Here is a 25697-nt window from a genome sequence, read left to right as displayed (position 1 = left end):
CCCCGAGCTGACACGGTACAAATCTGTCGTTCTGCCCCTGAACAGGCAGTTAACCCACTGTTCCCAGGCCGTCATTGAAAATAAGAATATGTTCTTAACTGACTTGCCTGGTTAAATAAAGGTAAAAACATTTTTTTTTAAACTACCTCCAATGGCTGCATTTACACAGGCAGCCCAAACTCCCTTCAAAGGGCTTCATTGCTAACATCCTGAAATATCCCTTGATATTTTAGAATTGTTAGCTAAGATAGTAACTTTACACTAGCTAAAGTTTACAAAATGGTATAATCAATTCACTTGCCAAACATGAAATAGTGTTACAGGAAGTGTTTGTCATCTGTTCTGTATTTACATGGGAATGTTGTGTGTGTGGGATAGTGGGAGCATACTGTGGCATCCAGCGCCGTAAATTGGGAACTACACGTAGAGCACACAGATGTGCATTGGTTGTAGAACCAGAAAAGGTTTTAACATCAGTCATTTACATTTGTGTGTAGGTAATGATGTAGGAAGAGATCAGCATTTGGGGGCAGTCATTTTTGTATAACAAAAGCGGGGGCGGTTGTAAGCCGATCCTAGATTTGTTAAAGAGTGGTTGAAACTGTAAATTACCATTTTATTTCACATATGTCCTTTCACGACAGGCTTTTCAACACAGCAATTCTGCTGCCAGAGAAACCAAAGGAAAGGTAGGCAGAGGAAACGGGGACCAGCATGGAGGAACAGGCCAATTCCTGCAAACATAGTAACACCAGGAGAGCCTTTTGAAGTAACCAAGAAACAACAAAAACGAGGGATGACTGCAGAGCCAGGAAAGGAAAGTGGAGAAGAGGACGAAGGAGGGAGAGCACAGTTGTGTCGTCATGGGTGAATGAGCGCAAACAACTGCAAAATACAACGTGTGTTCTTTTTATTCTCAGTCAGCCTGTAGTTAGTGTGTCCTTGTCAGCCATCAGTCGGAGTGTTGTTTTTTTTTGTATACAGCGCTGTGTGTTTCATTTTCTCTTTGATGCTCATACCTGTCTTTCTTAGGTGCCCTGCAGGCTTCATATCTACACTTGTGTGTCTATGTGCACGTTTGTGTGTGTCGGTCGGTCTCTTTATATCTTGATCTGTCCATCTGTCTTTGTGTCTCAAAGTAACGGTGCATCTGGTTGGCGGCGATGTGTCTGTCTGTCTGGTCTCACAGGGCAGTGGGGTTTCTGAAGTTATAGCCTGCAAAGCGAGCTTGATCCCCCAACTCCTCCTCGATCCTAAAGAGACCAACAGAACGGACAAGGAGGGAAAAGAAAAAAACAGGTAAATGCATGTGAACAGAATTTGAATCTGACATCCATTTGCTCAAGGTAAAAGCCCAGGCGATCTGATCCTAGATCTGTGGTTAGGTTAGGGGGTGACTTCTACCTGCAGCTATAAACCCAGTGATCAGGGAGTTATAGTAGCTGTTAATGCTGCTGTGGGTGGGCAATCAGATCCGTGGTTACATACACCTCCACCTGCAACTATTAACCCAGTGATCTTCATGGGTTATGGGAGCTGTTATTAGGGGGTCATGCAATCTGATTCTAGATCTGTAACTCCTAACTGGAACCATTAACCCAGTGGTCAGGATGTTATATAATGGCTGCTAATGGTGCTGTGATTGGGTAAGAGGCCCTCCTTCCCCTGTCCTGCTAAGAGCCCAATGGGACTACACTGAGCGGATCCCAGGTGCTCTCCGTGCTCTGACTGGCTCTCACCGGTGTGTCGTTAGCATGCGCGTGCACAGCAATTAGCTTGGCGACGCTTGTTTAGAATGGGATATGTGGGAATATGCTCTTGGCTACGGTCTTATACACTGCTCAAAAAAAAAGGGAACACTTAAACAACACAATGTAACTCCAAGTCAATCACACTTCTGTGAAATCAAACTGTCCACTTAAGAAGCAACACTGATTGACAATACATTTCACATGCTGTTGTGCAAATGGAATAGACAACAGGTGTAAATTATAGGCATTTAGCAAGACACCCCCAATAAAGGAGTGGTTCTGCAGGTGGGGACCACAGACCACTTCTCAGTTCCTATGCTTCCTGGCTGATGTTTTGGTCACTTTTGAAGCTGGCGGTGCTTTCACTCTAGTGGTAGCATGAGACGGAGTCTTACAACCCACACAAGTGGCTCAGGTAGTGCAGCTCATCTAGGATGGCACATCAATGCGAGATGTGGCAAGAAGGTTTGCTGTGTCTGTCAGCATAGTGTCCAGAGCATGGAGGCGCTACCAGGTGAGACAGGCTAGTACATCAGGAGACGTGGAGGAGGCCGTAGGAGGGCAAAAACCCAGCAGCAGGACCGCTACCTTCGTCTTTGTGCAAGGAGGAGCAGGAGGAGCACTGCCAAAACCCTGCAAAATGACCTCCAGCAGGCCACAAATGTGCATTTGTCTACTCAAACGGTCAGAAACAGACTACATGAGGGTGGTATGAGGGCCCGACGTCCACAGGTGGCGGTTGTGCTTACAGCCCAACACCGTGCAGGACGTTTGGCATTTGCCAGAGAACACCAAGATTGGCAAATTCGCCACTGGCGCCCTTGTGCTCTTCACAGATGAAAGCAGGTTCACACTGAGCACATGTGACAGTCTGGAGACGCCGTGGAGAACGTTTGGCTGCCTGAAACATCCTCCAGCATGACCGGTTTGGCGGTGGGTCAGTCATGGTGTGGGGTGGCATTTCTTTGGGGGGCCACACAGCCCTCTATGTGCTCGCCAGAGGTAGCCTGAGTGCCATTAGGTACCGAGATGAGATCCTCAGACCCCTTGTGAGACCATATGCTGGTGTGGTTGGCCCTGGGTTCCTCCTAATGCAAGACAATGCTAGACCTCATGTGGCTGGAGTGTGTCAGCAGTTCCTGCAAGAGGAAGGCATTGATGCTATGGACTGGCCCGCCCGTTCCCCAGACCTGAATCCAATTGAGCACATCATGTCTCGCTCCATCCACCAACGTCACGTTGCACCACTGACTGTCCAGGAGTTGTAGGATGCTTTAGTCCAGGTCTGGGAGGAGATCCCTCAGGAGACCATCCGCCACCTCATTAGGAGCATGCCCAGGCGTTGTAGGGAGGTCATACAGGCACTTGGAGGCCACACACACTACTGAGCCTCATTTTGACTTGTTTTAAGGACATTACATCAAAGTTGGATAAGCCTGTAGTGTGGTTCACCACTTTAATTTTGAGTGTGACTCCAAATCCAGACCTCCGTGGGTTGATAAATTTGATTTCCATTGATCATTTTTGTGTGATTTTGTTGTCAGCACATTCAACTATGTAAAGAAAAAAGTATTTAACAAAAATATTTCATTCATTCAGATCTAAGATGTGTTATTTTAGTGTTCCCTTTATTTTTTTGAGCAGTGTATGTAGATACAGGACTAGATTCAGTTTACTGTAACTGAGTACTAACCTTGAACCATTGAGGGAGGAAGGTGAAACTGACCTCAGATCAGTGTCTAGGAGCAACGTTGTCCTACTCCTATTCTTCCTTTTAGGGATTGTTGACCAGGAGCTTGTTGGTCTCTACATAGTACAGCTATAGTACATGTTCATGCATGCTTGTGTAGCACGTGGGGATGTGTGAAACCTACTTCACAAAATAGATGGCATCATGAGACAGGAAAACTATGTGGATATATTGAAGTAACATCTCAAGATCCCATTCTATGGTTTTTACTAGTTTTTCATGTTGTTTGTCTGTCATTTTTGTAATGACTCGGTGCTACCTATCTTGGCCAGGACGCTCTTAAAAAAGAGATTAAATCTCAATTAGCCCTTCCTGGTTTAATAAAGGTTAAATAAAAATAAATAAAAGTCATCAGTCATGAAGCTTGGTCGCAAATGGGTCTTCCAAATGGACAATGACCCCAAGCATACTTCCAAAGTTGTGGCAAAATGGCTTAAGGACAACAAAGTCAAGGTATTGGAGTGGCCATCACAAAGCCCTGACCTCAATCCCATAGACAATTTATGGGCAGAACTTAAAAAGCGTGTGCGAGCAAGGAGGCCTACAAACCTGACTCAGTTACACCAGCTCTGTCATGAGGAATGGGCCAAAATTCACCCAACTTGTGAGAAGCTTGTGGAAAGCTACCCGAAACGTTTGACCCAAGTTAAAAAATGTAAAAGCAATGCTACTAAATACTAATTGTATATGTAAATTTCTTACCCACTGGGAATGTGATGAAAGAAATAAAATATTAAATAAATCATCCTCTCTACTGTTATTCTGACATTTCACATTCTTAAAATAAAGTGGTGATCCTAACTGACCTAAGACGGAATTTTCACTAGGATTAAATGTCAGGAATTGTGAAAAAACCGAGTTCAAATGTATTTGGCTAAGGTGTATGTAAACTTCCGACTTCAACTGTACATGCAATAATACACATACAAGTATATTATCATTCCTTTCCGATGCAGTATTTATTATGGAAAGATGATGATTTATGGTTTTGAGGTGCAGTATGCTTTCACAAGAAGCAATAGAAGCCACTGAGTACAATTTGGAGGGATAGCTAAAGAGGATCATGTTTGACCACTGACCTCATGAGCTGGTTGTACTTGGCCAGCCTTTCAGATCTACATGGGGCTCCTGTCTTAATCTGAGAGAGATACATAATTAGAACAGATTTAGTGAAAGCAATACAATGTTGTGGTCAGATTTGTATAATGGTTGGGGTCTTCTGTATGGGATGCTCCACATGTCTGAGTGAGTGAGTGAGTGAGTGAGTGAGTGAGTGAGTGAGTGAGTGAGTGAGTGAGTGTGTACCTGTCCAGTGCAGAGCCCCACCACCAGGTCAGCGATGAAAGTGTCCTCTGTCTCTCCTGAACGGTGACTGACCATCACCCCCCAGCCATTGGCCTGGGCTAGCTTACACCTGAGACACACAGACAGACAGACAGACAGACAGACAGACAGACAGACAGACAGACAGACAGACAGACAGACAGACAGACAGACAGACAGACAGACAGACAGACAGACAGAGAGAAACAAAAAAAAAAAAAACAAAGGTGGGGGCTCGGAGACAAAAGAGAGGGAGAGTGTAAGAGTAGAATAAGCATGAGGGTACTAAAAGGAGATTAAAGTAAATGTATGAATGATGGCTATATTAATACATTTTAATTGAACGACTTTGAATGACTGTTGGCTGTACTTGCGGCCAAGATTGATGAGAACAGTTATAGATGATGGATAGCTGTAAAATGACAATGATTGATGGCTATGAGTGTTGTAACATTTGACAAGTATATACAGTGGGGCAAAAAAGTATTTAGTCAGCCACCAATTGTGCAAGTTCTCCCACTTAAAAAGATGAGAGGCCTGTAATTTTAATCATAGGTACACTTCAACTATGACAGACAAAATGAGAATAAAAATCCAGAAAATCACATTGTAGGATTTTTAATGAATTTATTTGCAAATTATGGTGGAAAATAAGTATTTTGTCAATAACAAAAGTTTAACTCAATACTTTGTTATATACCCTTTGTTGGCAATGACAGAGGTCAAACATTTTCTGTAAATCTTCACAAGGTTTTCACACACTGTTGCTGGTATTTTGGCCCATTCCTCCATGCATATCTCCTCTAGAGCAGTGATGTTTTGGGGCTGTTGCTGGGCAACACAGACTTTCAACTCCCTCCAAAGATTTTCTATGGGGTTGAGATCTGGAGACTGGCTAGGCCACTCCAGGACCTTGAAATGCTTCTTATGAAGCCACTCCTTCGTTGCCCGGACGGTGTGTTTGGGATCATTGTCATGCTGAAAGACCCAGCCACGTTTCATCTTCAATGCCCTTGCTGATGGTAGGCTTTGTTACTTTGGTCCCAGCACTCTGCAGGTCATTCACTAGGTCCTCCCGTGTGGTTCTGGGATTTTTGCTCACAGTTCTTGTGATCATTTTGACCCCACGGGGTGAGATCTTGCGTGGAGCCCCAGATCGAGGGAGATTATCAGTGGTCTTGTATGTCTTCCATTTCCTAATAATTGCTCCCACAGTTGATTTCTTCAAACCAAGCTGCTTACCTATTGCAGATTCAGTCTTCCCAGCCTGGTGCAGGTCTACAATTTTGTTTCTGGTGTCCTTTGACAGCTCTTTGGTCTTGGCCATAGTGGAGTTTGGAGTGTGACTGTTTGAGGTTGTGGACAGGTGTCTTTTAGACTGATAACAAGTTCAAACAGGTGCCAGTAATACAGGTAACGAGTGGAAGTTACAGGTCTGTGAGAACCAGAAATCTTTCTTGTTTGTACGTGACCAAATACTTATTTTCCACCATAATTTGCAAATAAATTCATAAAAAATCCTACAATGTGATTTTCTGGATTGTGTTTCTCATTTTGTCTGTCATAGTTGAAGTGTACCTATGATGAAAATTACAGGCCTCTCTCATCTTTTTAAGTGGGAGAACTTGCACAATTGGTGGCTGACTAAATACTTTTTTGCCCCACTGTAGATGGAAGTAAAGTGTTGGCTATATTCAATATGGCTGATTGATGATCATACGAATGTAAAAAATAAAGCTCATTATTTTCTTAATTAAATGATCTTTTACTTAAGTAGGTAACTGCCATTGAGATTGGCATCTCTTTTTCAAGGACTCCCAACCTGGCCAAGAGACAGACTTGATGACTGACGGCTACATAAATGTGCATGACTGACGTCACACTTTACTTGAACCCTACCTACGTCATAAGGGCTACATAACCTTGTTATAGATCATCGTAGTGTTTCTCCTATATATTACCAGGTAATCTCTTTTTCAAGGACAACTTAGCTTGGCCTAGTGACTGAGATTGACAGATTGGCTTGATGATTGACATCTATATATCAAAGTGATTTATTGACCGGTCATGTGATGTGGGGTCATGTGATGTGGGTCACTTACGCCTGGATGGCTTCAGTGACAGAGCCGATCTGGTTGACTTTGAGCAGTAGGCAGTTGCAGGCCCGCTTCTCGGCAGCCTTCTCTATCCTCTTGGGATTGGTCACCGTCAGGTCGTCCCCGACAACCTGGATGCCCACGGAAGCCGTGAGGCGGGACCAGGCGGCCCAGTCATCCTGATCAAACGGGTCCTCGATGGACACCACTACAAAGAGGACAAGGGGAGAAGGGTTTAGTGGAGTGCACACTCAGTTAGGACATGTACTCAGTCATGGTTTGGAACGGAGGTTTTTCTATAGGGAGCAAAGTCGTAGACAGCCATAGTGTTGTAAGAGGAAATGTGTCGTGGGATCTTTCAACGTGAAGGTAGATATGACCTTGAACTTCTCTTTTGAATGTAAATGTAGGATCAGCCTGTTGCCTCTATACTTTCTATTTACATTTTTTCCCCATAAATAGTGGGTATATTGTCCATACCTGCGCACAGCCCACACTGGTAAGTGTAGGATATACACAGGTATAAACCATACACCCACCCCCTTTTTCTCCCCAATTTCGTAATATCCAATTATTAGTAGTTACTATCTTGTCTCATCGCTACAACTCCCATACGGGCTCGGGAGAGACGAAGGTCGAAAGTCATGCGTCCTCCGATACACAACCCAACCAAGCCGCACTGCTTCTTAACACAGCGCGCATCCAACCCGGAAGCCAGCCGCACCAATGTGTCAGAGGAAACACCGTGCACCTGGCGACCTTGGTTAGCGTGCACTGCGCCCGGTCCGCCACAGGAGTCGCTGGTGCGCGATGAGACAAGGATATCCCTACCGGCCAAACTCTCCCTAACCCGGACGACGCTAGGCCAATTGTGCGTCGCCCCACGGACCTCCCAGTCGCGGCCGGCTGCGACAGAGTTGCCTCTATAATTGAATTGAATTGAATGGATTTGAATTGAATTTAAACAAATTGAATCAGTCGAGGGACCCCATTTACTTTTTTTTGTGTTATCCCTGTCTAGTTTTTTTTTTATGATGCACTGTGTGTATTTTTTAGTATCTCAAATAAAATGAATCAATAAATCAAATTCATGTCAGATTGAATTAGGAATCCAATAGGTGTCAAGTGACTGTTTGCCTACCTGGGTAGTCGTTAACGAAGCCTTGGTAGATGTCTGACAGCTCCTCTCCGCTGATGTGCCTGTCAGCGTCCGGAGGAGACTTGAAGTCCAGGTCGTACTTCCCCTCGCGGTAGAACTCGGACGCCGCCACATCCATCCCGATCACCACCTTATCCGTGAAGCCCGCTTTCTCGATGGCTGTCTTTATCAGCTCCAACGCTGAGGGGAGAGACGGAAAGAGGGAGGGGAGAGATGGGAGGAAAGAAAGATAAGTGTTGGGCGGAGGTAGAAAACGAGAGAGGAAGGCTGTAAGGGTAGACTCTACCTAGCCTGTGAACCACTCTGTTTCTGCTCTGGCCTACTTGTCTTGTTGCTTGTTTGGTGACATGATACTGCTATGTTGCTGAATGCAGAAATAGTCAAGTATCCAGGCTAGAGTGATGGTCGAGAGTGAGTCAGAAAGGTTGCAAGACTACACACACCATTCTGTTCTCGATGCTTGAGAGATACTACAGAGCAAAATATATTCTAAGAGCCTACAGCTGACAGTCCTTTAGGCTTTTCACACTTCTTTTTGATCTTGCCAGGGTTTCGACTTCCTGTCACACCTAGCTACTTCTTCAATAGTGGGATCGCGGCATCACTTTTTCCCCAAGGCCCAGAGTTATCTCACTCACTCGCTCGCTCACACGCACGCTCACACGCACGCTCACACGCACGCTCACACGCACGCACACACACACACACACACACACACACACACACACACACACACACACACACACACAGACCAGCTGATACACATTGCCTTGGCTGTTGGGAAATGTGAGAGAAGAAAGCCTTGAGGAGGACACGTTGTGACAAACATACAGATGGGCAGACACTGTACCAGAGGCAGGTTGGAAACTCATTAAAGCATACCACCTTGGATTTATGATTATCTCGAACACTATTTTAGATGTATTGCTGCTGTTGTCCCATAGACATCGCAGCAAAGACTAGATTGTGGGTGAAACGATTTGTCTATTGGTGTAAATGCCCATACAAGAATGTGGGCAACCAAAATATTAATATTGGTACAGTCCACTATTCTCAGTGCCCCCAACTATGACTGTGGTCGCCACGGAATTTCGTCAGCCGGTGATTGACAAGGAAATAACTGTCGGTCTCGCAGTAATTGACCGTTAATTAACACAAACACATTTAGTATCTCCTGGCTTCCACAAGCCACTGATGCAGACCTTTGGAACATCTACATTCTAAAAAGTCTAATAAATCCATGTAATATAGCCTACACCTTCATAATAAATCCATGTAATATAGCCTACACATTCACAATAAATCCATGTAATATAGCCTACACATTCACAATAAATCCATGTAATATAGCCTATACATTCACAATAAATCCATGTAATATAGCCTACACATTCACAATAAATCCATGTAATATAGCCTACACATTCACAATAAATCCATGTAATATAGCCTACACATTCACAATAAATCCATGTAATATAGCCTACACATTCACAATAAATCCATGTAATATAGCCTACACATTCACAATAAATCCATGTAATATAGCCTACACATTCACAATAAATCCATGTAATATAGCCTACACATTCACAATAAATCCATGTAATATAGCCTACACCATCACAATAAATCCATGTAATATAGCCTACACATTCACAATAAATCCATGTAATATAGCCTACACATTCACAATAAATCCAGTATTTATTTTAGACAGGTCTAAAGAAACATAATATGAAGACAATTTCATCTATTTCAGAAGAACAGAATAGCATAGCAGTTGTCCTTATGTTAGGTCCTCATCTGGCTATGCCAAATGGCTGTGGGCTACATTAGTTACTTTAGCAGACAAGATTGTCTTCGAATTCCATGGCATTATGTTATGCAGCGCACAATTGGCCCAGCGTTGTCCTGGTTTGGCCTGGATAGGCCGTCATTGTAAATAAGAATTTGTTCTTATCCGAGTTGCCTAGTTAAATAAAGGTTAAATAAAATAAAAACATTTGGCTATTTCTTCACATTATAAGCGCAGCAATGTGTACACGACAGTAGGCTATAAGCATTAGCGGGAAAACAGCATTATCAAAATGTGATTATGCATGTAATGCTTTTATTATAAAGGTGCATTTTTATGGTGAAAATTACCTTCCCCAAACTTTAAACTCACGTGCTGCTTATGTTTATGCCAGTTAGGCTCTACACTCCTTATAAAGCAGATCAATGTGCCTCATTTTAAGAAGTTATTTGGTCACTTTAGTTGTGATACAAACCTTGTCAAAACATATAGGCTAGGTTACAAGAGGTGTGCAACTATGATAACACAAAGATGCACAAAAAAGGGCATTGTCTCTTGCCTTACGCTGGGCATCATTCACAAGTGATAATATATCATTATCACAGTAATTCGCAAGTGATAGGCTAATATCACCCATCAGACTATTATTGATATAATCTTGTCTTTACATATACTAAATAATATATATGTGAATTTAGTTAAATAGCAAATGGAGGACTGCGTTTGCCTTGATTCATTTTCATGCCATCTAGGTAGGCTATACTCCTGTTGTAGAGATAAGCAATGGTGCTTAGTATTAGGAAAGTTGAGAAATAAACATAGTAGGCCGAGCTGATTGGATTCTCCTCTTTTTAATAGAGGCCATTACTAACGCAATTGCGTCGTCTATAGAAATGTTGAGCAACATGAGCTCTCATTAAGTGTTTGATTAGATAGTCGATGGCATTTGCATTGATGTCAGAGGGTTTAGAGGGACAGTAGAGTGCTGAGTACCAGGCAGTTAGCAAGTTTGGTGGGCTACTAATGACCATCAGCAGCATTCGAGCTTGGAGAAGCCTAATTACCGTGACTAAACGGTGCAACAGTCCTACCCCCAAGAGCATGTATCATTTAAACCCTGGTTAAAGTGTTACCAGAGTCGTGTTCAATGGGGCACACAGCAAAATGTTTTGAAACAGAAAACAAAAACGGAGTAGTCCATACTGCTTTCTTGTGTTTGGTACGTAATGAACATGACCCAAGATAGAGGTGAAGTGCCATGGATATCCTATGGTTGGATTTGTACCGGAGATGTCTTGCTCGGGTAATCCAACGTTTTAACCATTAAATCAACTATAAAATCCCTGTAGACCGAGGGTGACAACTGCTCTTACAGGTCACAAGACTGTGTTTCTAAATTAACTCTGCTGCACTTACCCTCACTGTTCTCCAGGATATTGGGGGCGAACCCCCCCTCGTCGCCCACGTTGGTAGCGTCCTGGCCGTACTTCTCCTGGATCACCCCCCTGAGCGTGTGGTACAGCTCGGAGCCCACCCGAAGCGCGTCCCTGAAAGACTCCGCCCCGACAGGAAGTACCATGAACTCCTGCATGGCTAGCTTGTTGCCTGCGTGGGAGCCTCCGTTGATCACGTTGAACGCCTGGGAAGGAGATAAGGGGAATTAGCAGTTAGGCCAATACCCATGTTCGGCAGATACTGGTACAGTTTCTAATTTCCTATATATTTTTCATATACAGCATCTGTTATTTTTATCATACATACCATTATGGTAAAACCATTCACACAATGACTGTTTCAGTGTTGAATCATTGTTATTATGCTCCTGCTACACCTTCTCTGGTATAACCGTTATATAAGTAGTATCTTACTGGAACTGGCAGCACCAGCTCTGTGTTTCCTGCCAGGTCAGCGATGTGACGGTACAGGGGGACCTCTTTTTCTGCTGCACCAGCCTTGCAAATGGCCAGGGAGACTCCCAGGATAGCATTAGCACCAAACTGAGCTGTCGACGAGGAAGGAAATGTGACAAATTTCAAAAAGGTCTACCAATATCCGGGTTCAGACAAAAGCCCATTCTCTCAGTTGATGGTGGACCTGAATTGATTGGGGGATACATCTTGACACATCTGATCTGTTTGTTTGGTAGGAACCGGGAGACTCACACTTGTTCTCTGTGCCGTCCATTTCAATCATCGTGTTGTCCAGTTGCTCCTGCTCCACAACACTGATACCCTATGGGACACGTCATTTTTACACAACTCATTTATAAGCATATTAAAACGTTCATTATATTGGTAAGTCAATCGGGGACCAATTCTCTAATTCAACAAATGGATGGATGACCCGCGACATATCTGCACACAAGAAATATCTCATATTTGCAGCCACCTATGAGCCAAACCCTCAAAAGTACATATCATAGATATAACCGATTGGATTGTATAGAATCAGAGGTACAACATCATTGAGTTGCAAGATGTTCAGCTTATTTCCATATCTACGTTCTACAGCCGCAGCCCAATGTCTCTCTCATCTGCAAATCAATATGCACTCACACGAAAACATGATGACTGTCACCCTAGCTGACAAAACACGTCCAAATCACAGTCCCCAACTCACCGATGCTATGAGAGCAGGAGCCAGAGTGTCGTTGATGTGGCCCACTGCCTTGAGCACACCTAGAGCAGAGAAACAAGGCAGATGGGAGAGAAGATGGGGAAGGAGGGACAAACATCATTCTGTTTACTCCAGCATTAGATGCACGTGCGCACACACACAAACAAACCTTTGCCCCTGTAGCGGGTCTTGTCTCCATCCCTCAGCTCTAGAGCCTCATAGATGCCTGTGGACGCTCCACTGGGCACTGCAGCCCTGAAAAGACCTGAGACAGAGAGAGAGGGAGGGAGGTGTAAGAGATGGCAACAGAGAGAGTGACGTTAGAGGGGAATGATCCGGGAAATCGTACGAGGCCTTGGACAGCGACGCTCTTAAGAATTTTATTGTAGCTTTTGGCTAATCATAAGGCTCTTTGTACAGTGCGATACTATGCTTTGTAGACAGGCTTGAGAGGGGTCACCTTTCTCTGTGCACAGGTCCACCTCCACAGTGGGGTTTCCCCGGGAGTCTAGGATCTCCCTCGCAACGATGCTGACAATCGACATCCTGTGAAAGAGAGAGAGAAAGAAGGGGGGGGGGAGAAGGGGGGAGGAGAGAGAGAAGGGGGGAGAGAAAGCGAGAGAGATCAAGTGCCTCTATTTTTACCATTGCATTTGCACATACAGTAAGGAAGTGCATAATGGGCGTGCAAACGAAGTGTGCAGAGTGACATTACGGTTGCTATAAACCATCATGATATATGAAAGAGTTTCCCCATGTGCAGTTGGAATTGAATAGATCTTACCAGGAGGTCAGATGGAGCTATTACCACGATAAAAGGACCAGACTAAAATCTATTCTAAGTCCCATGATGCTAAAACATGGCTCACTCAGACACTATGTGGCTATCAGGTGTGGAATCTGTGGACGGTCGGTGACTCGAGCGAAACGACGACATGGTTCCTAGTCACTTGGCCCACGACTCCACGAGACACAGGGAATCCGTCACCGCCATTGGTCAAGATTGGACTGTCTGCGCCCACCATGTCAAGCATTACCCAGAAATCCACAGGCTAAAAGGCTAGGATTTATGTGTTGGTATGGATGTGGGTACGCAGACCCGCGACTCCTCATGACCAGTGCCCATCCCTGCCCTATGCTGTACCATATGATGTCATTATAATGTCCCTTAGTAATAGTACTAGGTCTCTGACAGTCCTTGTTGCTAATTGCTCACTTATTGGACTTAACAAAATAACCTGGATGCCTACAGAACTGCACAGCTATATAATCTCCGGTCTTAACGGAAAGACTGAAATGTTACAGCAACTGAAATATTGTGCACTGAATAATAAGCCCTTGTACACTTACAGCTCCATGACAACCCCCCTCATTCTGTCAGCCATTACCGTGTAAAAATGTATCAACGTTGCTGTATGTTTTGCACTGAAATGTTTGTGGTGTTTGTGGTATTACGTACCTTTCAGCGACTATGAATGTATTTAACCTTATGTTCTTCATTTAAATGCTTGTGATTTAATGGTGCCACAATATGCATAAATCCCTATCCACTTTCAGCCAATCAGCCCCATCCAGTATCGTGGCTCATATATATGAATGCAGCTGAAAGTTATATAACCCCTCCCTCCCAGCAGTGTGCAGCATGAGGACACCCATGTCCACACCGCACCTCCTGAAGATTGCAGCGCTCAGCACAAATACCCAGGGACAGCGTGATAAGAGGGAGGGAGGGAGGGGTGAGGCGATGGGGAGAAAGAGAGATAAATCATTAAATCCCTCCTTTTGGCTGAAGAAGAGAGGAGATTCAGAGATGGAGGGATGGAGGAGGAGAGAGGGACGGTTGGGTAAAAAGGAGAGCAGGAAGGGAGAGAGAGAGAGGGACGGTTGGGTAAAAAGGAGAGCAGGAAGGGAGAGAGAGAGAGGGACGGTTGGGTAAAAAGGAGAGCAGGAAGGGAGAGAGAGAGGGACGGTTGGGTAAAAAGGAGAGCAGGAAGGGAGAGAGAGAGAGGGACGGTTGGGTAAAAAGGAGAGCAGGAAGGGAGAGAGAGAGAGGGACGGTTGGGTAAAAAGGAGAGCAGGAAGGGAGAGAGAGAGAGGGACGGTTGGGTAAAAAGGAGAGCAGGAAGGGAGAGAGAGAGAGGGACGGTTGGGTAAAAAGGAGAGCAGGAAGGGAGAGAGAGAGAGGGATGCAGAAGGATCATTTTCGCAGGAGTGGCACAGATTGCACACATGCCAACACAGACACATGGAGAGCAGTTTAACGCATGGCACACACACACTTTTGCAGACGTTGACACTATCCCTCTTCCTCTCTCTCACATTCACTGTACATATATACACACACACATTTGTACACATACTGATACAGACATTCAAGGTTCTCTCCCTCCCCTTCACCGTCTCTCGGGCACACATACAGACGTGTAGAGATTCTCCTTTCCTCTCCCTGCCTCTCACACACACATACTAGCTCAAACACAATCACATTTTCTCCATACACACACACAGATCATGCACTGAGGCAACTTCATAGAACCCAGACACAAATGCTCTAATACAAAACTGACACACACACACTCACAGTGAATCAATATAACACCTTGAACCCAGAGCCAGGCAGGGCTGGCACATTAGTTAGCATACACAACCGTAATGCCTCACATACAGAACTAAGCAAGCAGCATCATCACCCTCATCATCACCGCCACCTACTCCAACCCAGCACATCTCTGGTACTGGGAGGCAATCAATACAAGATGCAGGAATAATAAAACAGGGGATGACAGCCTGGAGAATGAAGAAAAGAGAGTGGGAGAGAAGAGAATGAGGATGTTCCATCGTTTACCTGCCGTTTGTGTGTTTCCGCCTAACAGGGAAAGCCAGAAAATACTGGAGAGAAGGATGAGAGAGGGAGAGAAACAGAGAGAGGGAGGGGGAGAAAGAGAGAGGGGGAGAGCAGAGGAGGAAAACAGAGGGTGGGGGTCAAATGTGTGACAGAAGAGGGAGGGGATGACAGGATGACTCACAAAAAGACGCTGAGAAAAGAGGAGCGAGAGGGAAGAGAGTGGGGAGGGTTGATTAATTAGACAGAAAGAGGGAAGAGAGTGGGGAGGGTTGATTAATTAGACAGAAAGAGGGAAGAGAGTGGGGAGGGTTGATTCATTAGACAGAAAGAGGGAAGAGAGTGGGGAGGGTTGATTAATTAGACAGAAAGAGGGAAGAGAGTGGGGAGGGTTGATTCATTAGACAGAAAGAGGGAAGAGAGTGGGGAGGGTTGATTCATTAGACAGAAAGAGGGAAGAGAGTGGGGAGGGTTGATTCATTAGACAGAAAGAGGGAAGAGAGTGGGGAGGGTTGATTCATTAGACAGAAAGAGGGAAGAGAGTGGGGAGGGTTGATTCATTAGACAGAAAGAGGGAAGAGAGTGGGGAGGGTTGATTAATTAGACAGAAAGAGGGAAGAGAGTGGGGAGGGTTGATTCATTAGACAGAAAGAGGGAAGAGAGTGGGGAGGGTTGATTCATTAGACAGAAAGAGGGAAGAGAGTGGGGAGGGTTGATTCATTAGACAGAAAGAGGGAAGAGAGTGGGGAGGGTTGATTCATTAGACAGAAAGAGGGAAGAGAGTGGGGAGGGTTGATTCATTAGACAGAAAGAGGGAAGAGAGTGGGGAGGGTTGATTCATTAGGAAAGAGGGAAGAGAGTGGGGAGGGTGATTCATTAGACAGAAAGAGGGAAGAGAGTGGGGAGGGTTGATTCATTAGACAGAAAGAGGGAAGAGAGTGGGGAGGGTTGATTCATTAGACAGAAAGAGGGAAGAGAGTGGGGAGGGTTGATTCATTAGACAGAAAGAGGGAAGAGAGTGGGGAGGGTTGATTCATTAGACAGAAAGAGGGAAGAGAGTGGGGAGGGTTGATTCATTAGACAGAAAGAGGGAAGAGAGTGGGGAGGGTTGATTCATTAGACAGAAAGAGGGAAGAGAGTGGGGAGGGTTGATTCATTAGACAGAAAGAGGAAAGAGAGTGGGGAGGGTTGATTCATTAGACAGAAAGAGGGAAGAGAGTGGGGAGGGTTGATTCATTAGACAGAAAGAGGGAAGAGAGTGGGGAGGGTTGATTCATTAGACAGAAAGAGGGAAGAGAGTGGGGAGGGTTGATTCATTAGACAGAAAGAGGGAAGAGAGTGGGGAGGGTTGATTCATTAGACAGAAAGAGGAAAGAGAGTGGGGAGGTTTGATTCATTAGACAGAAAGAGGAAAGAGAGTGGGAGGGTTGATTCATTAGACAGAAAGAGGGAAGAGAGTGGGGAGGGTTGATTCATTAGACAGAAAGAGGGAAGAGAGTGGGGAGGGTTGATTCATTAGACAGAAAGAGGGAAGAGAGTGGGGAGGGTTGATTCATTAGACAGAAAGAGGGAAGAGAGTGGGGAGGGTTGATTCATTAGACAGAAAGAGGAAAGAGAGTGGGGAGGGTTGATTCATTAGACAGAAAGAGGGAAGAGAGTGGGGAGGGTTGATTCATTAGACAGAAAGAGGGAAGAGAGTGGGGAGGGTTGATTCATTAGACAGAAAGAGGGAAGAGAGTGGGGAGGTTTGATTCATTAGACAGAAAGAGGGAAGAGAGTGGGGAGGGTTGATTCATTAGACAGAAAGAGGGAAGAGAGTGGAGAGGGTTGATTCATTAGACAGAAAGAGGGAAGAGAGTGGGGAGGGTTGATTCATTAGACAGAAAGAGGGAAGAGAGTGGGGAGGGTTGATTCATTAGACAGAAAGAGGGAAGAGAGTGGGGAGGGTTGATTCATTAGACAGAAAGAGGAAAGAGAGTGGGGAGGGTTGATTCATTAGACAGAAAGAGGAAAGAGAGTGGGGAGGGTTGATTCATTAGACAGAAAGAGGGAAGAGAGTGGGGAGGGTTGATTCATTAGACAGAAAGAGGGAAGAGAGTGGGGAGGGTTGATTCATTAGACAGAAAGAGGGAAGAGAGTGGGGAGGGTTGATTCATTAGACAGAAAGAGGGAAGAGAGTGGGGAGGGTTGATTCATTAGACAGAAAGAGGGAAGAGAGTGGGGAGGTTTGATTCATTAGACAGAAAGAGGGAAGAGAGTGGGGAGGGTTGATTCATTAGACAGAAAGAGGGAAGAGAGTGGGGAGGGTTGATTTATTAGATAGAAAGAGGGACCGAGGAGAGGTGGATTGGAGAGAAAAAGATGGGGTGCCGCCTTTTGAACTGCAAATCAGCTGTAAAAGATAGAGGGGAAGGAAGAAGTGGTCTGTCTACCCCCTTCTCGCTCTCTCTCATCTCTTTCCCGCTCTCATCTCTTGTTACCTCTGTCCCTCTCACCTCTCTCATCTCTCGTTACCTCTCATCTGTCTCTTTCTTTCATGATGCTGTAAAGGCTGTGTCGTCGGTATACAAGGCACCGTTCATATACTGTACACCATTGCATCATCTATACTAAACACTGGCTCAGCAATGATGCACCTACAGCGTATACCACTTCTTATATATGACTAACTGTATAGGCACTAAACGGTGAACGGTAATGTTGCACTGTTACAGCATCAAAGTGGATTTGGAAACAATGAATGTATTCCCCATTCTATAGTATATATCGAAATGACTACTATTATCTTGTTGTTTGAAAAATGTTTGTAAACTGTAAGAGAACAATTACACGTTAAGAAATATCAACGCATTTGAAATGTATTTTGCTTTAAGATGTGCCTATACTCAAAACCATCCATGAAAAGTAATGCCCTTCAAAATGGCAATTTGCTGAGTACTGGAAGAGTTGAATGTTTTAGGACTGCATGATGGTTATACAGACAGACAGGGTGAAACAGCGTGTGTGTGTTTGGGTGCACATTTATTTATTTATTTTTACTCTTAAAAAACAAAAAATCAAACCTTTACTTAACAAGCCAAGTCAGTTATTCAGAACAAATTCTTATTTACAATGGCAGCCTACCCCGGCCAGACTTGGCCAATTGTCCGTCGCACTATGGGACTCCCGATCCCGGCCGGATGTGATACAGCCTGGAATCGAACCAGGGACTGTAGTGATGCCTATTGCACTGAGATGCAGTGCCTTAGACCGCTGCGCCACTAGGGAGCACGTGTGTGTGTGTGCGCATTCCTGTGTATGTGCATTTGTGTGTGTGTGCATTCCTGTGCATGCATGTACGTGGTGTGGTGTGGGTGTGTATGCCTAGACAGAGGAGAGTGAGAGATATATAATTCTATAATTAAATGGCCAAGTAAAAATGGGATTATCTTTGCAATACAACAACAACAATGTCCTTGACACCCATCTCACTCAGAAAGAGAGAGAACTGTACAGGGAAAGTGCCTCTATCCAACTGCTATTTTAATCATGGTTGATTGACAACATTTCCTCCGCCCTCTGGTCACACCTCTGTTTCTCCAACCTCTGTTTCAGTCCACACAGCTGCTCCTGTCCCATCCTCCTTCCTCTCATTTCCTATTGCAATGTTTGTGTGGGGAGTGTGAATGTGAGGTTGTTCTGTATGTGTGTGTGTCTGTCATTTGTGAGGAGAGAGGGAGCCAGAGTAGGTGCAGATGTCAGGTGAGGCACAGGGATGTATGGGAGGCCAGTGGACAGAGAGCCAGTGTGTCAGTGAGGGGAGTCTGCATGGACTCCTCTCCTAGGGCATTGTGTGTGTGTGTGTGTGTGTTAATGCATTGGCGTTAACGCTCTAGCTTCTAACCATCCTCTATCGTTTCCAGATTCATGTCGAGATTCACGGACACATTACATTCTATAGGTGGATTCTGGATGACGAGAGGGGTGTGCCAACAGCTGTTCAGTGTGTAGGCCTATGCATGGGTAGATTTGTTTGCAGGTGTATCGGAAAATGTGTGGACTGCAGAATTCCTATACTACCTCATTTATCAGATACACTACACTAGCTCCACATTGTCCAGATGTCTTATGTCCTTCTCGTTTGTTTTCTGCCTTGAACTGTGCCTTCATATCAGGGGTCTAAAGCGGCTTCCTGCTCCTCCTGTCTCTGTATCCTTCGTTGTGATCTGGAAATTGGATTGATAAAAGCAATATGGTGGATGTGGTCTATGAGCCAATGGCTGTCGCTTGTCTAGTTCTTTTAAATCAGTTCAGATATACACTGCCTTCGGGAAAGTATTCAGACCCCTTGACTTTTTCCACATTTTGTTACGTTACAGCCTTATTCTATAATTGATTGAATAGTTTCCCCCTCCCACATCAATCTAAATCAAATCAAAGTTTCTGTCACACGCGCCGAATACAACAGGTGTAAACCTTACAGTGAAATGCTTACTTACGAGCCCCTTAACCAACAGTGCAGTTAAGAAAAAGATGTGTTCAGTAAAAAAATAGGTAAGTAAAAAATAAAAGTAACAAATAATTAAAGAGCAGCAGTAAAATAACAGTAGTGAGGCTATAAACAGGGGAGTAGCAGCAGTGTAAAAGGGGGGCAATTTGAATAGCTGTTCAGCAGTCTAATGGCTTGGGGGTAGAAGCTGTTAAGAAGCCTTTTGGACCTAGACTTGGCACTCTGGTACCGCTTGCTGTGCGGTAGCAGAGAGAACAGTCTATGACAGGGTGGATGGAGTATTTGACAATTTTTAGGGCCTTCCTCTGACACCGCCTGGTATAGAGGTCCTGGATGGCAGGAAGCAAGGCCCCAGTGAAGTACTGGGACGTACGCACTACCCACTGTAGTGCCTTGCGGTCGGAGGCCGAGCAGTTGCCATAACAGGCAGGTGTGGCAGCTGTACAACTTTTCGAGGATAGGCTTTGTTGAAATCTTCACGACTGTCTTGTTGTGTTTGTCTACACACAATACCCCATAATGACAAAGCAAGCACTACAGTCTTGGTTTCATTAGACCAGAGAATCTTGTTCTTTGAATGTGGTTTCTTATGGTCAGAGTCCTGTAGGTGCTTTTTGGCAATCTCCAAGCGGGCTGTCATGTGGCTTTTACTGAAGAGTGGCTTCCATCTGGCCACTCTACCATAAAGGCCTGATTGGTGGAGTGCTGTAGAGATGGTTGTCCTTCTGGAAGGTTCTCCCATCTCCACAGAGGAACTCTGGAGCTCTGTCAGAGTTACCATCGGGTTCTTGGTCACCTCCCTGACCGAGGCCCTTCTTCCCCGATTGTTCAGTTTGGCCGGGCGGACAGCTCTAGGAAGAGTCTTTGTGGTTTCAAACATTTTCCATTTAATAACGATGGAGGCCACTGTGTCCTTGAGGACCTTCAATGCTGCAGAAAGGTTTTGGTGCCCTTCCCCAGATCTGTGCCTCGATACAATCCTGTCTCGGGGCGCTACGGACAATTCCTTCAACATAATGGCTTGGTTTTTGCTCTGACATAGATGGTCAACTGTGGGACCTTAAATAGACAGGTGTGCCTTTCCAAATCATGTCCAATCAATTGAATTTACCACAGGTGGACTCCAATCAAGTTGTAGAAACAACTCAAGCGTGATCAATGGAAACAGGACGCACCTGAGCTCAATTTCAAGTCTCATAGCAAATGGTCCTAATACTTTTGTAAATAAGATATTTATATTTTTTATTTGTAATACATTTGCAAAAAAGTTCTAAAAACTTATTTTCACATTGTCATAATGGGGTATTGTGTGTAGATTGCTAAGGATTTTTTTATTTGATCAATTTTAGAATAAAGCTGTAACGTAACAAAATGTGGAAAAGGACAAGGAGTCTGAATACTTTCCGAAGGCACTGTAGGAAAGGTGACAAGGAGAGCTTAGGACACCACTTTAGAGACTATTGACTATTGGACAGAGTGTGTAGTCTGGAGACTGTTGTACCCACCCTTTGCTGCTACCACACAGCTTCCCATACTTCAGTGCCCTCTTGTGGTCATCTTCCCATTGCTGCCTGAGAGAGTCCAACCTAATGTAGCGTCCCTGTATGTCAGCAATCCTGTATGGGTTGGCATGGGTAGCCTCAAGCTTAGAAAGTCGGGCCAGTACCCGAAGGCTTGCCGGTTTGAATCCTAGGGCAGACAAGAAAAAAAGTGGAGAGAGAGAGGGAGATGGCATTTAGACCTCAGGTGCCACCTACTGCCATTGTGCCCTTGAGAAAATGCACAATAAAGATCTATTCTATAATGCATCAAGAGTTCTGAATGTTATGGTAGGTACAGGACAGGTATCAGTCTTGTCTTGTAGCTGCAGGTTCATGCCCCATCCCTGCTATTCTCCTGATGACTCACACTAAATTTGTTTTCGCTACATACTTTAGTCAGAGACTGCCATCGTTGAAGTTGTTGGTGGTGAGAAAGGGAACGAAGGGTGTTGTAAGAAAACAAAGTCGTCAGAGATTGGATTGTCTCTAACCAATCAGAGTATCAAAGCCTATGACAAATTTTCATACTGCCGCTTTACCCCGTTTCCACTAGATAGCACAGCCACAAAGTCCCAAAATGGGCTATATCTCAGTAATTCATGAAAACAAAAATGTACTTTATGATCTTAATTTAAGGTTGGGGTTAGGCAAAAGGTTAGCAGTATGGTTAAGTTTAGGGTAAGGTTTAAAATCACATTCTAAAGCTGCAATATGTAACTTTTTGGGTGCGACCAACCAAATACACGTAGATATGTGAGTTATAGATCTGTTATTCTCATTGAAAGCAAGTCTAAGACGCGGTAGAGCTGTTCTATGGGCACTATTTCTATGCTTCCTGCGCTTGAGATTCAATTTCGTCATCTTCAAACAGCTGGAAATACAATATTTTTGGTTACTGAAAATATATTTTTAGAGCGGTTTAGATGGTACAATGACTGTCTACACATTGGTTGTTTTGTCACAAACTGAAATTAGGCAAACTTAGAATTTTAGCCACCAGGAAACGGCGAATGCACCTTTAAGATAAATTGTAAAAATAGGCGGGGTATAGGAAAAAAACATGTTGGTGATCAAATTCGACACTCTCATCAACTGCAATACAAAAACTCCTTGCATGGTGAGCGAGAAAAAAAAAACCCACCTGCTGGAGAAGACCAACAAAAGATAGATTTTGGGTCCATTTATCCCTCTCACTTCACCTCTTCCTCTCTGGTGAAGTGTTGGGGGTTACCATAGAGAATTATAGAGGCCTCAAGTAGCCAAAAATCTATTTTAGTAACAGCAGCGCCATTGAGGGCTTCCACCATTTTAATGTAGTCAACTGAGTGGGACTTCTAGCTTCATTGACTGATCCCTCCAGATGACCTGGTTGGAATCATGTCCAATCGGGTCATCATGCTCAAAATAGCGCCGACAGAGAGGGCTGCCTTGCCTTCCTTCTAGTACTTTGCAGTATTTTGCTTTTTTTTAATGTATTATTTACGTATGTGGCAGGGTCTACAGACAATCACAGACTACAAAAGGAAAACCAGCCATGTCATTGACACCGACATCTTGCTTCCAACTAAACACCTTCTTTGCCCGCTTTGAGGATAATACAGTGCCACCAGCATGGCCCGCTACCAAGGACTGTGGGCTCTCTTTCTCCGTGGCCGACATGAGTAAGACATTTAAACGTGTTAACCCTCACAAGGCTGCCGGCCCAGATGGCATCCCTAGCCGCGTCCTCAGAGCATGCGCAGACCAGCTGGCTGGTGTGTTTACAGACATATTCAATCTCTCCCTATCCCAGTCTGTTGTCCCCACATGCTTCAAGATGTCCACCATTGTTCCTGTACCCAAGAATGCAAAGGTAACTGAACTAAATGACTATCGCCCAGTAGCACTCACTTCTGTCATCATTTAGTGCTTTTAGAGACTAGTCAAGGATCATATCACCTCCACCTTACCTGTCACCCTAGACCCACTTCAATTAGCTTACCACCCCAATAGGTCCACAGACTTTGCAATCGCCACCACACTACACACTGCCCTATCCCATCTGGACAATAGGAATACCTATGTAAGAATGCTGTTCATTGCATAGCTCAGCATTCAACACCATAGTACCCTTCAAGCTCATCATTAAGCTTGAGGCCCTGGGTCTCAACCCCACCCTGTGCAATTGAGTCCTGGACTTTCTGACGGGCTGCCCCCCAGGTGGTTAAGGTAGGAAACAACATTTCCACCTCGCTTGATCCTCGACACTGGGGCCCCACAAGGGTGTGTGCTCAGCCCACTCCTGTACTCCCTCTTCACCCATGACTACGTGGCCATGCACACCTCCAACTCAATCATCAAGTTTGCAGATGACACAACAGTAGTAGGCTTGATTACCAACTACGACGAGTCAGCCTACAGGGAGGTGGTGGAGGCTCTCGGAGTATGGTGTCAGGAAAATAACCTCTCACTTAATGTCAACAAAACAAAGGAGATGATCGTGGATTTCAGGAAACAGCAGAGGAACCACCCCCCTATCCACACCAATGGGACAGCAGTGGAGAAGGTGGAAAGTTAAGTTCCTCTGCGTACACATCACAGCCAAACTGAAATGGTCCACCCACACAGACAGTGTGGTGAAGAAGGCGCAACAGCACCTATTCATCCTCAGGAGGCTGAAAAAAAGTGGCTTGTCACCTAAAACCCTCACAAACTTTTACAGATGCACAATTGAGAGCATCCTGTCGGGCTGTATCAACTGCACCACCCACAACCGCAGGGCTCTCCCGAGGGTGGTGCGGTCTGCACAACGCATCACCAGGGGCAAACTACCTGCCCTCCAGGACACCTACTGCACCCGATGTCACAGGAAGGCCAAAAAGATCATCAAGGACAACAAACACCCGAGCCTCTGCCTATTAACCCCGCTACCATCCAGAAGGCGAGGTCAGTACAGGTGCATCACAGCTGGGAATGAGAGACTGAAAAACAGCTTCTATCTCAAGGCCATCAGACTGATAAACAGCCATCACTAAACACAGAGATGCTGCTGCCTACATACAGATTTGAAATCATTGGCCACTTTAATAAATGGAACTAGTAACTTCAATAATGCCACTTTAATAATGTTTACTTATCTTGCATTATTCATCTCATATGTATATACTGTATTATATTACATCTTAGCCTATGCCGCTCTATCATTGCTCATCCATATATTTATATATTCTTATTCCATTCCTTTACTTAGATTTGTTGTGTTATTGTTAGATATTACTTATTAGATGTTACTGCACTGTTGGAACTAGAAGCAGAAGCATTTCGCTACACTCACAATAACATCTGCTAATCATGTGTATGTGACCAATAAGATTTGATTTGATGGTCCAATAGTTAAGAAGAAAAATAACTACTTTAAAATGGAGATGTGACAGCCCATGCTGTCACAGATGATATAATGTCACAGATACAAAAATGTGTCCTCTATCTATCTCTATGAACTATCTCTATGGGAGATCCAAACTACTTGTGTGGGTGTGGCCTAGCATTTGTCCGGAACAAGGAATCTGGATTGCCAGGCAAGCGATCCTCCCCAAAATGTGCTATGCTCACAAGTAACCCACTGTTTAAAAAAAATGCGTTATTCACTCCTGCTAGAATAACATTCAGTCGTGCTTACTCGCCTCACCTAGCTCAAATCTCCTGTGGCATGACTCAGTTCCGGGCTTGCTCTGAACCTGAACGTTTACAGACTCTCAATGTGCACTGATCAGTAAATCAATACTGCAGATTGATTAATTATGTTTAGTGAAAAACGTTTTGCCAATGTCAATCCCTCTCCATTGAAGATCACCTACCTGCCCTAATAAAAGATTTTCAAGGTTGTCTCACCACTTGCCAAGGACAATGTATGTAGGTAGTCTCTTTGGAGGATGTCTCTCTCTTTGGCTCTCTAGATTTTCTTATATAACTAAATGGGAGGGTAGATAAAATGTAGGAGATATACTCACTAGTTGCCATATGATGAGCCACAGATGAACCTCAAGAATATTGGAGGCTGTGTTGAATGAAACGCCTCCTTTACTGTGATCATGTGTATGAATCCCGGATGTGACAACGCCTGTGTTGGATTGATACGGTAGCGAAACTTTTGTAATCTATGTCTGATTTGAGATAAATCGCAAAATGTATATTATGTAGAAAGAGTACATATTTACATTTGGAACAACTTAGTGTATGTATTAATTTTTAAACAACGGCATTAGCAGTTGACACCTAGCTAACCAGCTTGCTAAAGTTAGCTGCTAAGAACGTTAGCTATCTTTTGATTGTTGTTTTTAACCAGTTGACGTT

The 25697-nt window shown here is 44.4% G+C and overlaps 2 protein-coding genes across 7 annotated transcripts in view; one reads left to right on the top strand and one right to left on the bottom strand.

Moving 5' to 3' along the window:
* Positions 1–595: 595 nt before the first annotated feature.
* Positions 596–25697, bottom strand: part of LOC118399283 (gamma-enolase-like) — a 26022-nt gene continuing 920 nt past the window's right edge. Inside the window, exons 1-13 of one of the 5 annotated variants that reach the window (XM_035795250.2) lie at positions 25355–25496; positions 21330–21513; positions 12954–13039; positions 12663–12758; positions 12497–12555; positions 12040–12109; positions 11746–11879; positions 11294–11516; positions 8062–8259; positions 6927–7128; positions 4807–4915; positions 4581–4639; positions 596–1253 (exon numbers count right to left, since the gene is read on the bottom strand). In XM_035795250.2, the coding sequence (XP_035651143.1) occupies positions 1184–1253; positions 4581–4639; positions 4807–4915; positions 6927–7128; positions 8062–8259; positions 11294–11516; positions 11746–11879; positions 12040–12109; positions 12497–12555; positions 12663–12758; positions 12954–13039; positions 21330–21513; positions 25355–25364 (1500 nt within the window). In that variant the 5' untranslated portion in view covers positions 25365–25496 and the 3' untranslated portion in view covers positions 596–1183. Of the gene's footprint in view, positions 1254–4580; positions 4640–4806; positions 4916–6926; positions 7129–8061; positions 8260–11293; positions 11517–11745; positions 11880–12039; positions 12110–12496; positions 12556–12662; positions 12759–12953; positions 13040–15338; positions 15409–21329; positions 21514–25201; positions 25497–25697 lie in introns of those variants that run through there. The other 4 variants (XM_035795251.1, XM_035795252.2, XM_035795253.2 and 1 more) reach the window with 4 other exon arrangements.
* Positions 25333–25697, top strand: part of LOC118399284 (cell division control protein 42 homolog) — a 15345-nt gene continuing 14980 nt past the window's right edge. Inside the window, exon 1 of one of the 2 annotated variants that reach the window (XM_035795255.2) lies at positions 25333–25482. The gene's annotated coding sequence lies outside the window, so the exon portion shown is untranslated. Of the gene's footprint in view, positions 25579–25697 lie in introns of both variants that reach the window. The other variant, XM_035795256.2, reaches the window with a different exon arrangement.

This window comes from Oncorhynchus keta, chromosome 20 (genome assembly GCF_023373465.1).
Source record: "Oncorhynchus keta strain PuntledgeMale-10-30-2019 chromosome 20, Oket_V2, whole genome shotgun sequence".
Lineage (NCBI taxonomy): Eukaryota > Metazoa > Chordata > Actinopteri > Salmoniformes > Salmonidae > Oncorhynchus > Oncorhynchus keta.
This window is presented reverse-complemented; position numbering and strand designations above follow the sequence as displayed.